This window comes from Brienomyrus brachyistius, chromosome 9 (assembly GCF_023856365.1).
Source record: "Brienomyrus brachyistius isolate T26 chromosome 9, BBRACH_0.4, whole genome shotgun sequence".
NCBI classification, from domain to species: domain Eukaryota; kingdom Metazoa; phylum Chordata; class Actinopteri; order Osteoglossiformes; family Mormyridae; genus Brienomyrus; species Brienomyrus brachyistius.
Window position 1 is genome coordinate 21,107,200 of NC_064541.1, and position 12,840 is coordinate 21,120,039.

Genomic DNA, 12,840 nt, shown 5'->3' on the forward strand with positions numbered 1-12,840 from the left:
ATCATTAACACAAATACTTTTACGTACTAACATGACTGTTATTAACGTGTACGAGATAAGCTCTTAGGGTTAAATATTTGTCATTTTATATACTGCACGTCAGGGGAATTTAACACAAAATCACCATCATACACCGAATAAACTGAGATCAGTGAAACTAGCCAAGAGACTGTCAGGCGAATAAATGAACAAACTAATACAACTTGCACGTATACAATTGTACAAAGTGAAAATAATTTACTTTTGCTGTACATTTAATCTGCCAGTAGCTGACGTGGGAAACGCGTCACATTGTGGACCGCACCAGTGCTAAAAAGTAGGGGGTTGTTAATCAAAAAGAGAGTGACGTCGATTTTTCGCAGAACATATGTATCAGCCCAACACTTTATGAGTAACTGCTATTGTTTATCTTACCCATACTATGCACTATGCTTGAATTTGAACAACTTATACAAAATTGAGTTATGCCATGTTGGTATGGTCGCCCCGGCTTTTCCTGTGTTTTGAAGTTGATGGGCAATCGAACATGTCGGATTCGGGATTCCGATTGCAAAACAAGGGGGAAACAGTTTGCGACGGAACGACGCGGCGCAGGTCAGTGGCAAACATGATATCGCCTAATCCGGGGGTGGATAAGAAGACGATGGACCTCAAGACAGACTCGGGGGAAAAGATGACGACGACAGAATACTGCAGGAAATTACAGGAGTGGATGTGGCAGTACTACGGCGGCTACGCCAGCTGGCTCAGCTGCACGGCGATGTCCGCCTTTCCCTTGCCGTCCTGCGCTCCGGCGAACGAAGCCCAAGTTGTCCTTCCCTGGGGGGCGCCGCAGCTGCCCGATGCCCGCGGTCTCCACGGAGATCAGTTTTCTTACCTACCCCCGAATCAGTTCGTTGGGGTCCCATCCGCAGGTCTCCAAACGGGGGAGGTGACAGCTGGGGGTCCCCCTGTGCCCAACACCGCTCCCGCTGTCCCGAGAGCCGCGCAACAGCAGCAGCAAATTAACAGAAACACTCAACAAGCAGGTATTTAGCGATCTGACTGGCTCGGGCTTCTAATGCGATACTTAATTTACCCTCCGCTGACCTAAAGGCACGTTGATGGCGCATATGAGTGTTATGTATCTATTTAATGTGATAATCGCGACCTGTAGTAGATACACGAGGTTCGTCAACGGTATTATTTGCTTTATTAGTATCCGATTAATATTTATATATAAGCAACAAATTAACGATTGGGCTGTAATATATTCTGCTTTATTAAAAGGTCCATTCTTGAAAGACCTGGCAAATTTTGAGTGTGTTGTGTTGTTTTTCTGTTTAGGTCGGGAATACACGATTCCTTCTCCTCTGCAAAGATTTTTCGCAGAAATGGTGGATTTCTTCATTCTTTTCTTCATAAAGGCCACCATTATCCTCAGCGTCATGCACTTAAGTGGAATTAAGTGAGTAGTTTGTGTGCATAACAACCGTCCTGCCACCCCGTTACTTAACATTTTGCGACGTGCGTGTGCTGCTTTAAATCGCGAAATTGAAGCCTTTTAGTGTGTATTAAACCTGAAAATTATTCTGTACTGTTAAACTTGTACCAATAACTTAACTTTGCTTATCTAACGACTTCTTACTCATTTTCTTTAGGGACATTTCCAAATTTGCCATGCATTTAATTGTGGAAGAAATAGATCAGGACACTTCGATGGAAGACCTACAGCATATGATGCTGGTGGCTCTTGTCTATAGGGTGCTGGTATGCCTCTATGAGGTGAGTGTCAGAATACCTCATGTCGTGGTTGTAACTGGCTAGAAGGCCTATTACTGTTTTATATAGAGCATTTGTCTGTAGATGCTTAATATTATTCTTACTAAAGAAATATATGAATAAATCTTTTTGTAATACATGGTGTAACCTTTGCTGGCAAAATCAAAATCCCAAGTGCTGGGTGACATGGTGACATGTTTACTGCTGTTAGCTCACACCTCCAGGGATGGACCTTTGGCTCCTGCCTAGTGTTGTTATAGCTTCAACTTTTATTTTCATATTACTTTTCATTTGAAATTCAGTTTAGTTTTAGTTTTCAGTGTGATTTTATTGACTTATTTTAAAGATGAAATTTTCTTTATAGTTTTTCACATATTTTAGTTTAAGTTTTAGATATTTTGTTTTCAGGAATTGATTGAAAGATGTAGAGCTATTTTATGTCTGGTCTTCATACAGTCGACTGTTCCTCCTAGTGGGGGGTTTGGATCCCAGGCTCAGCGATCTGGAAAACTATTTTTTTTTTTGGTCCCCTTGGTCCAGTCAGCAAGGGAGTGAGCCTGCGAGGGTACAAAAGATACGAGAAGTGCCAGATCACTGTGAAATATTATGGGATAGGCTGCCGTGAACAGGTTTGGCATCCTACAAACCAGCACTGTACATGCAATTAAGAGTTTCTAAACTTCTTGCGTCGTGTACTGGCCTTGGAATGTCAACTGCAGCTTTCGCAAGACTTATGGCTACCCTGCAGTGTATCGGAACTGCTTATGGGAAAGTAGCGATTGAGATCGTCGACTGTAGAATCCTACATGAATATACTGTGCACATTATGCACTAATGTCGTCAAAATGGGCAAAACATTTTCCAAGAATTATTACAGGTAATTAAATATAAAGAAATCATTACTTTAGCTAAATAGTATTTTAAAATGGTAATGGTTTTGGCATTTGTGTTTATTTCAATTAGTTTTGGCAATGATGTTTGTGGTTTTCATTTAGTTTATTTGTCATATATTTTACTTCAGTTTACAAAGACGTTTTCTCACAGTTTTAGTTTTCCTTAACGATACTGACGCAGATCGCGATGTCTTTTCCTGTGTTTGCATGTTCTGTCCATGTTGTGTGTGTTTATCCTGCAGTTGAAAGGTGTGCAGTTACGTTCTTTGGCATCTGTGGATTTGACTTTTGATAATGTCCATGCACTGTGATGGGCTGGCATCCTGTCCAGGGTGTTGGTTGATGTTTTGTGCTGATGACTGTTGGTGTCTCCTCACCCAACAACTATTTTAGATTATATGTATCTGGGGAGCCGGAGGAGCCACACCTGGGAAGTTCCTTCTTGGCCTTCGTGTTGTTACGTGTGACACCTCGGTCCTGGTGCGACCCAACCGGGTTCTGGTGGTACCTGCAACCAACGTCAAGTTTTCTGCGTAAGTAAAGAACCTGTTGTATTGTTTTCTTCAGAACCAGGAGTTGTTCACTAATAATCCTGTTATACATGGTGGCCTGTTTTTTTTTATTTTATTTAGTATTGTTTTGGTCACCTAGTCAAGAAAATCATTTGCCTGTTTACATCAGTAGTGGCTGCATTGTACTTAAATAATGGAAAGATTTTGCTCTCTAATGCTTCAAAAACATCTCTTTCTAAGCTTCCTTTCCTGACTGCAATGTCAGATTTTAGTCTTTCTTTAGAAAAATGCTGCATGGTAATAGATAATAGGAATGAGCATTTCAGGCAGAATTGCTAGTCGAATTTTGGAAGTCATTATTTGGATAATATTCCATGAACCCTGCCCCCGTCTCACACATGTAGAAATATTTTTAAGATATTAGTCATTGCTGCAAAAAGATCATGTAAAATATTAAAAGTAGCTCGAGTAAATTAAATTGAAACCAAAGTTAATTTATCCGAAAGAGATGCTGAAGTGCAGCTGCGTACAATAATGTTTAATAGCCTCTGCCTTGGGCAGCTGCGGCAAATGGCGATTTGTCTTTTTTTTTTTTAACTCAATCCCATTAATACTTCTCTGGCTTATAGGCCACTCCATTAATTTATTTCCATACTAAATGAGACCTCACTCGGTGCTGCAGAATGATGACGTAAAACGTTCAACGTTAAAGGTAGCCTTGGAATTAGAGCCGAATTATTATACTGGAAAAATTCACATTGCGATATTTGAAATCTGTGCAATACATAATACTATTTTGAGATTAAAAATTTACCCAAAATAAATTATAGCCAAATACGACTCATGACATGCAAATAGAGTCTGTCTTTACTGGGGAAGGCGAGTCAGTAATCCACGTTCTGGTTAATTCGCCAAAAGACACAAAGCAGTGTAGACAAATTTAATTGCTTTTGCAATATTTTCTCTGTGGAAACCAAAATATTTATATTCAATGAAGAATGAATGTCTTCTGGTGATTTTTGTTTGCCTCATTCATTTCTGTTAGTTACATTTCTCACAATCGTGCCGCGCTATGAGTGAGCAAGCTTGAAAATGATGATGATCATTTCAAAGAGCGTATGCAGAGCTCATGCGAAAACAGTAGAGGTAAACTTATGAGCAAATAAACGACAAACTTCCAAGGGAACAGATGAATCACAGCTAATTACATTTCTGCTAAGTAATATTTTAAATTATTTGGTTTTTAAATCTATTATTCGGTTTTTGAGATTTTATTTTTTTGGGACTTTTATACCCGTTCTCAAATATTCAAATGTTCAACAATTTTGACTGATCTCTAGTAAAATCTATTGTTTCAAGCGAGACTTTCATATAGATTACTCAGGAGCACAGGAATATTCTAAAATATTCTAAAAAATTATAATCGCATTGGCAGTAGATATTAATATTTTACTGGTTCATGACCCAGTTTTCCCTGGTAAGGCTCCGTTTTAGTAAGACTTTTGGGGGAGAAAAGGGGTGATTGTGCATGGTACCGAAAGTCACACTGCTATACTGCAAACTTAATCATTTTCATAGAAGTAAACCTCTTCTCATCCCTGGTGTCTTTCTCCCCGACCGCAGATCCACAGTGCGAGCCTTAAACAAGAACTTCTCCATCGCCCTCTTCTTCCCGGCGTTCATCACTCTGCTCTTCTTCCAGCACAACAGGACCGTTTACGATATCGTTGCCGGTACCATCGTGGTCAAGCGAGGTGGGGCCAGGTGACAGTGTGCGCTGGCAGCCGGGTGTTGGCCTCGTCCCTCGTCTTCCCTTTCGTATTTATGTATTCCAGCAAGAATGACTGCATCCTGAGTTGTTTTCCCCCATTACTGGCTTAATCTTTGCCTGCTGGAGACTCGGAGGCTTGGTTAGAGTGACCCGGAAGGGAGAATTTCACCTAGTGCCAGGACTCTGTCAGCACCAACGCAGATCTGCTGCCTTTTTCATGCAGAATTGCAAGTCTCTTTTTCTGTATTGCAAAGCTGAATGACACTTTCTGCTAAGAAAATATCTATACATTCTGCTATGAAAATACTTCAGGTATGAAGATCTTTATATGGAATGAAATTATGGATTGGGCTGTATATCGACTCTTTGGTTAAATTATTAGCTGTAGAGGTCGGACACAAAGTTTTATAAGAGACAATTGAGAAATGTCTGAGCTTCTTTTCTAAGGCGGATGTCACCAACATTTAAAATGACACATAAATTGAGGTTTTTATTTATTTTTTTAATAATATAAGGAGAGAGCAGTATTTGGTTATCAGAGCATGGTATTGTATTACCTTGTAATCTAAAAAATAGCCTGTTTTAAAATTCTGCCTGAAGAGAAATGCTTTCATTTGGAGTATCTCAAAACGATTTTCCATTTGATCTTGCTTTCAGGGTAACTGTGAGAGAGAAAAAAGCGTTTAGTCATTCAGCCACTACACTGGCCCTATCTGCCAGGTCAGGGCCCAGACGCTGAGCAGAGTCACCTGTTATCCTGCCCGTTCGTCAGGATCCTGCCCGCTATAGAAATGCGTTGGCCCTCCTCATCCAGCATTGTGACTTGTTACAGCATTGTAAACCGTTATGAGAGATGCCTGCCTCTGTCTAAGAGTTATTTTTGTGCACATGTCCGCCAACAATATAATATAATTTTTTGTTTTTCATATTCAGATACACATATGTGGAAAATATACTTTCACTGCGTTTTACCAAATGAAAACATCGATAAGCCGGAAAGTTTTATTCCTCTGAATTATAAGATTTTATGGAAAGGAGGGTTTGCTTGCAGACTTTTTCGAAGGGTGTATTATCAATACCTGTATTATAAGGTCATCGTAATAGATGAATGGTTGGAATGACATGAGAGAAACGTGTTTCTCTGGTGTATTTACTGAAGTCAGTCATGTATTGAAATGGTTTATTTGTACAAGACCATTGTGATTGTAAGCTTTATAGTGTTACAGATAATCACCCAATTAAAAACAGCCCGTGTTTTTATACCATGGATGGTGTAGTAAAGCTGAGTCGAGAGTTCCGCAATGTTTACACCATCATAAATTACCGTTAAGTTTCAGGTTTAAATATGCATAAAATGATTAAACCCGACTAATGAGTGAAACAATTACAAGAACTCTACCTTTAACATTTTTTAACATTTACCTTTAATAGCACCTTAATACAGCTTTTTGAGGGAAAAATGACTAGGGTTAATTACCAGATGTTAAACGTACCTTACAATGGTTTTATAGATTGTTAACCAACTTTTATTAGTGAAATAAATGAGTAAGGAATTGTGTCAATTATCGTGTATATGTGCTTAGTGCAGTGATGTATTTAGCCGTTTGTCACTCAGCAAAGTACAATTTTACTTGGAAAGGTAGACCTGAAGTCTGAAGACTGGTGTCTTCAGTGTGAGGTAAGTTTCCATCAAACATGATCATCAGTCAAAGTGGGCACCATGTTGGAAGGATCAGCTGCTGATTAAGGGTTCAGGTAAGTTTGCAAATGCGGTTTATCTGGCAGCTGCATGAACAGCTGCGCTTGGCTGGAAACGAGTCACACAGCAGACAGCCTGTGGCACGGTGTCTAAACAAAATGTTTCTGTTGCAGTGAGGACTTTCTGCACAAAACACCCTGAGCACACTTTTAAAAAGTTGCTAACTGATTACCTTGCAGAATGTCGGAGGGGGACAATGAATGATTGACTGTGTAAGTGGCATAAGCTTGCAATGCAAGTCTAATCTCCGGAAGCGTGTAAGAAAACGCTCTAACACTGCTGGGATATTTCTACACCGATAGTGATCCTGAGAGGGAATTAAGGAACTAAGGATGTCAGGGAGGCCAGTGAAATTCGGCTTTGTTTACCATCCCATGTTATGAGATGTACAATGCTGCTCCTCTTCCCTGCATATTGTAAATGAATTGCAATTAATGACTTGGATAAATGATAGAAAGATGGATGCAATCAACAAAGTACATAGTAAGCATATGTCATATAAAGAATGGCTTAGTAGGCAACTGTATGTAAGTGACAGATATCTCTAATTCTATTTTTATGTCAAAAATTCCATAGATATGACGAGTCCTGATTTTGCAGAGTTCCACATCCCAGGCTTAAGGGAGGGGCTTGCGTTTTACTTCTTTAACCAATCACAGTCTTCATCATATGACATCACCACAATAATGAAAACCAGCGTTTTCTGTTAAGCGACAAGGTAAACAGAAAGTACCTATTATTGCGTGTGCCTTTGGTTGAGGGGCAGGTGATGCATATGGAACATAGGAATATGCTTGCCTGCAAAAGTTGCATGGAGCAACCTGTATGATTTCATGATGATGATGATGATGATGATGATAAGGCTTGAACTGGCACTCTTCTGATCACAAGCACAGAGGCTCAGCTTGACTCACACGCTACCCCTGACCTGACTGCTGGATGGCTGGAAGCCTTGAGTTTGAAAATGAGGAAAAAAAAACAGACGAATACGGTGATGTCGTCCAATGAAGACTGTGATTGGTTAAAGAAGCGAAACACAAGCCCCTCCCTTTTTGACCCAGGGACACGTCCAACTTTGCAAAATCAGGATGTCCCACAGAAATGATCCTTCTCTTGCTCACCAGGATTTACTTAGGCTTACCATAACTGTCCACTAGGGGGCATGTTTATCTTCAGTTTTAATAAAATGAAAATGTTGCCTTTCCTAACAGGATTACGACTAATTAAATAAATAATCTCAGATTTGCTCAAAATAACATAATATTTTTATAAAATATTATGGTTAAGGAAAATATTTTGTTTGCTACATGACAAAATAACCAGAAGAGCTCTTTAAAAGTAGCTGGCAGTATTGTGAAATCCCACAACCACGTCCTTCCCTTGTAGAACATCCACACAATGCAGAGAGTCCTGGCTGAAATGTCGCATGGATTTCTCTCTACACAACAGAAATGCCAGGGATTTAGCCGACGTTAACTCCACAGCCATTGTTCGCGATTCCATCCGCCCACCCGCCTCCCCTGGGCCATAAACTGAACCACAGGCCCAGATGTCTCTCTGAGCTCAGACCTGGCAGGAGAAACCGGGGTTCCAATGGAAAGTTGATTTATCTTGAGGGATTATGGGAGACTAAGGGCGCCCTCAGGGAGGGTCTGTGACTTGCTAGGAACAAAAATGCAGCGAGAGCTCGGCGTCTGGTTATAGCCGATAGATGCTGTCATCTAAGGGATCTCCCCCTGTCATGTGATAAGACATCTAAATCATATTCCAAATAATAGTCATTAATTAAACGTTAATTCATTCACTATGCAGCTGTCAACTACATGCTTACCTTGAGTGTATGAGGTAAGGCACCTGAGAGGAAGTCCTCAAGAGGAAGTGAAATAGCTTTGGCTCCCCCCCCCCCCCCCCAATGGAAGAACCGCATACATATTATGCAAAAGAGATCTAATGAGCGCAATCACTCTGGCTGTCTGAATCATTCCGTTTAGCCTTACACATTTATTGCATCCTGTCCCACAATTAATTTTACAGATCTCCTGCGAAGGAGCGCATGTCTAACTCGGATCCGTTTGAAGCCTCTTTCAAGGAGCCTTCAGGCATTTACTGATATCACGCTACACTTCATTACTGTTACGTTAAGTTGTTTATCGCTAGAAATCTGTCCATTTGCCAGTTCTCTAAGGCCTGCTTCCCTTTCCGCAGCCTGCCCACTGGCAATGTGAGGCCTGAGGATGGGACGCCAATGTCGCCGGAGTGGTGCCTCTCAGTGCCGGCTAATGGAGTGAGCAGGCACAGCGGGTGGCAGCGGAAAGCAGCCCATATCATGGTTAGCACCACCGGGCACGCTGTGGTGTTGGGTTTCCCCGGTTGTTTTCCTTGCCTGTTCAAGGCCACACGACAACCTTTTCTCACTCACTCCCTGCATTGTCTCTGCTCCTCGTACCACCAGACACAATACTGTCGGTATTCTGCTTTATGAATCTCCCTCATGTGATTGTTCTCATTGATGCAGTTTTCTCTCCAACGATACTGACCGCTGTACATTGTTTCTACACAGTGGGATCTAGCTCTAGTTATATGCGATCTAGAGCCTAGAGCCCCCAAGTTACCTACAGGTGGGGGAAATGAACTGATCATCAGGTTTCTGGGTATGTGGTCCTCCCAAGTAAAGCTTTGCCTAGGACCCCTTCAAAGGTGGGACCGGCTCACACATAGCACTTGTCCTCTGTTCCTCACTCTGTGCCTTTCTGCCAATCTTGTTTTTTTTTTTTGATGATGGTATTTTTTCTGCCCTAACAGTGACTTTAATTAATCAGATAAGTGTCGGGATTGAAAGCATAAAGACCAACACGTACCCTACAGATTCTCTGTGGAAATTATTTAAAAATATTAATATATATCTCAGATCATTATTGATGTGTAATCCCCAGAGTTAACAGCAGTATTGTGCGAGGGTGCTGTCAAAATGTCTGGGCTAAAGTTTGTTAAACCTTTTAATACATTTATTGATCTTGGCTTTTGAAGTACAGAGTTAACATGAAAGCTTCCCAAATATACATCTGCTGAAATCTTTTTAGGAAGCAGATTGTGCTGCTTGAACTTGCTATCGTTTTTCATCAATTTTGCATACGGCCTACGCACACGAGGACCCATTTGTACGAGGGGGAGGATACCAGTATGAATATTTTATCAACATTAGCGCTAATAAGATGTGATGAAGAACTCAATTATTGTGGCGGCACCAAAACGGTAGTTTTGAATTCGCTGTCTGCTGATTGCCAGTCACATAATATGTAATACATAACCACTATGTGAATAAGAAATCACGATTAAGTAGCGTATGTCATCTACTAAGACTGCTATTAAGGTATATCAAACGATCGCACATTGTGTACATTTTTTAACTTTTGATGTGATGTTTCTTTCGAACAGGTACACAGCTTCTCGAAATTGGTGGGATGATGTACGGCAGCTGGACCGCAACGAACTATTAATCACCGACTCCTGATTTGTTGGAAACAGGTACATAGCCGCCTCCCCGTTGCGAGATTTTAGTATCAAATGCTGTCATTCTCATTAGCGCTCACGAACAATAATGTGCATGAGGCTTCCAGGATCACGCACGTATGACAGCCGTGACTGATGTCGGCACGGCGCATTCAGCCATGCAGGTACAGAGTGACCGCTTTCCAGGAGGGACACCTGCTCCATCTCATTCTCCTCAGTCTCCGTACCCTCTCTTATCAGCTTGCTATGATTAAATGCTCCTTCCGCAACTGGCACTTTCTCCCTGTCAGTTGTAGTCTACTTAAAAGTACCCTCGTTGATAATTTGGACCGCTTTACTTAGCACCCTTTCATTAAGTACAAGATGCATCGGGCACGTTTATGGATCAGGTTAGTAGCAGGGCCGCAGTGATAATTAATGGTTTTCTTCTGCCTCGAGGCGGTCGATAACTGAAAAGCCTTCATACCTCTCGGTCGGTGACCTAGAGGAAGACTGGCGAAGATTATTACAACAAGGAGCTCCTCAAAGAAATTTCCTGGAGCAACCTTAGGAAGAACTTTGGGGTTGAAAAAACTCTCCAACGGAAAGTCCCCTGCACTTAATATTCGTAACACGGTCGTGAAAGAAACATCTTCTCTGCATGATCGTTGAACCATGAGCTGATTATAAGAAAAATATTGCATATACACGGGTTGTTGAATTCCGAAGATCTGTATGGGTTTATCTTGCATCATCATTTATGATAGAATCGTGTTTGTATAAAATTATCTTAGTTTTACCTCTTTTTTAAAAAAAACTTGCCATTTATATTTCCATTCTGACATCAATCTTTTAGTCTAATACCCGAAATGTATCATTTCTCTTTAGACTGAAAAAAAAACAGAAACTTGTTTAGCTATCGAACAAGACCGTATGAAATATGATCAATCTGGATCATGATGTGTGAAAAAATAATAGGATGTACAGCACATAAGTACATAAAATATGGAACAATAAATTGTCTGTAATTTCTGCAAACCTGCCTTTAGCCATTAGCATAGGATTATGTTTCAAATCAGCATCGTAAAGGCAGCATTCATCATTTTACGCTGTTTGTTTTAGTCGCCATAACGCTGACATTACTTAGAAGCATTCAATGACAGCTTTGCTTTTATAGGCCTATAACTTGCATAATTTATGTTGTAGGATTTGTAGGATAGTTTGGAAGAGATTTTCGCTGAAAGCGTGTAGTTGTGGTCGGAGACAGATTCGCAGTTGTGACACGGTGGAAATATAGCGCTTATGATGTTTACACGGTATTTACATCGCAGCCTAAGCAAATGCCGGTTCTGTATGCCGGCTAATGGGCCGAATATCAATTCGTTGTAGCACAAAGGTGACAGCGACACTCTCGCTGACGCGTGAAAAACAAGCTGCCGCGCCAGAGGCCCCTGAACTCGACCTGGGGGGGCGAGGCAATGTGACAGACACAAATTTATTCCAATGTATGCAGCAGTATGTAGCTGCTCTCATTTGTCTCCGAGTTTATCCCTCTTCGCGCGCGCTCTCCTGGAAGACCGGAAGAGGCTGTCACGTGGCCGAGGTGTAACCTTGGTGGGTAGCGCGCGGCCCACCGGGAAGCGGGCGAAATGAGAGCGCGAGATGACGCCGTGCCAGGTCGGCGTGTCGCTCCGCGTGGCACCGGAGGGTCCGCGCCGCTGCTCTCCCACGGATGCGGATTCGCCAGTCTGACGTGACGGGAGGGAGGTCAACGTAAGGCCAACAACCGAGTGACAGCCGAAAATAATGACACTCGGAATAATGACGCTTCCCCGGGGCCGCACTAAGCCGCACAGAAGCCTAAGAACAGACCTGCCAAAGCCTTGGCTATAGTGGCCGAAATCGGGGAAGTTTCCTCAAGGAGTAACGGCCATCTAATGAAGGGTAAAATGGGCGTTTCAGAGTAAGGATTACTGAAAATATCTTCATATACGCTTATATGAGCCTGCGGTTAGGGGGGGGGGGGGAAATACCACACGGAGAGTCAGCCGACTCTGATTTTAAAATGACTAATTTCTCTTCAATATACAAATGTCTTACAAAAATGTTAATCTGCGGCAGGTATGTGAAAGTTTTTTCAAGTTAAACAGTAAAATTACCTTTTTAGTCAATGCAAGACAGTTTGGTTTTCATAATGTCAGTTTTATTTTTGCTTCATTGATTACGTCATTGCGTATGTCAAAACAATTGTTTTGAGGGTGCTTGGGCTTCTTCCCATCCCATTAAACGTGGAGCTGAATTGGGACTCCCTGTGAACACTTTGATTTACATCCGCTAATTACTTGTCGACTTTTCAATGATCGACATTTGGAACCTCAGGATCAATGCTAATCTGTTTGTACTGAAAAAAGTTAATTAAACCCAGCCCTCCTAATACAGGGTTTATAAACCCAAAACTCATAATCTGAGAATTTCATCTTTCCTCTTAACAAAAGTGACATGAAACAGGAAGTGAACCTAGACTGACACCACACCACCATAATCATTACTGTCAAGCAAAGTAACTTGCTTTAAGTATGGTCATTAAATCACGTTATATAATGTAGCACTAATGCAACATAAATAGGTCTATTTGACCAAACCTGATTTTGTCAG

General features: G+C 41.3%; 1 protein-coding gene across 1 annotated transcript; it reads left to right on the forward strand.

Moving 5' to 3' along the window:
- Positions 1-338: 338 nt before the first annotated feature.
- Positions 339-6,499, forward strand: LOC125749343 (protein FAM8A1-like). The gene is made up of 5 exons (XM_049026504.1): positions 339-1,028; positions 1,327-1,447; positions 1,641-1,764; positions 3,048-3,187; positions 4,790-6,499. The coding sequence occupies exons 1-5, from the start codon at positions 470-472 to the stop codon at positions 4,932-4,934; spliced, it is 1,089 nt and encodes a 362-aa protein (XP_048882461.1). The 5' UTR covers positions 339-469; the 3' UTR covers positions 4,935-6,499.
- The last annotated feature ends 6,341 nt before the right edge of the window (positions 6,500-12,840 follow it).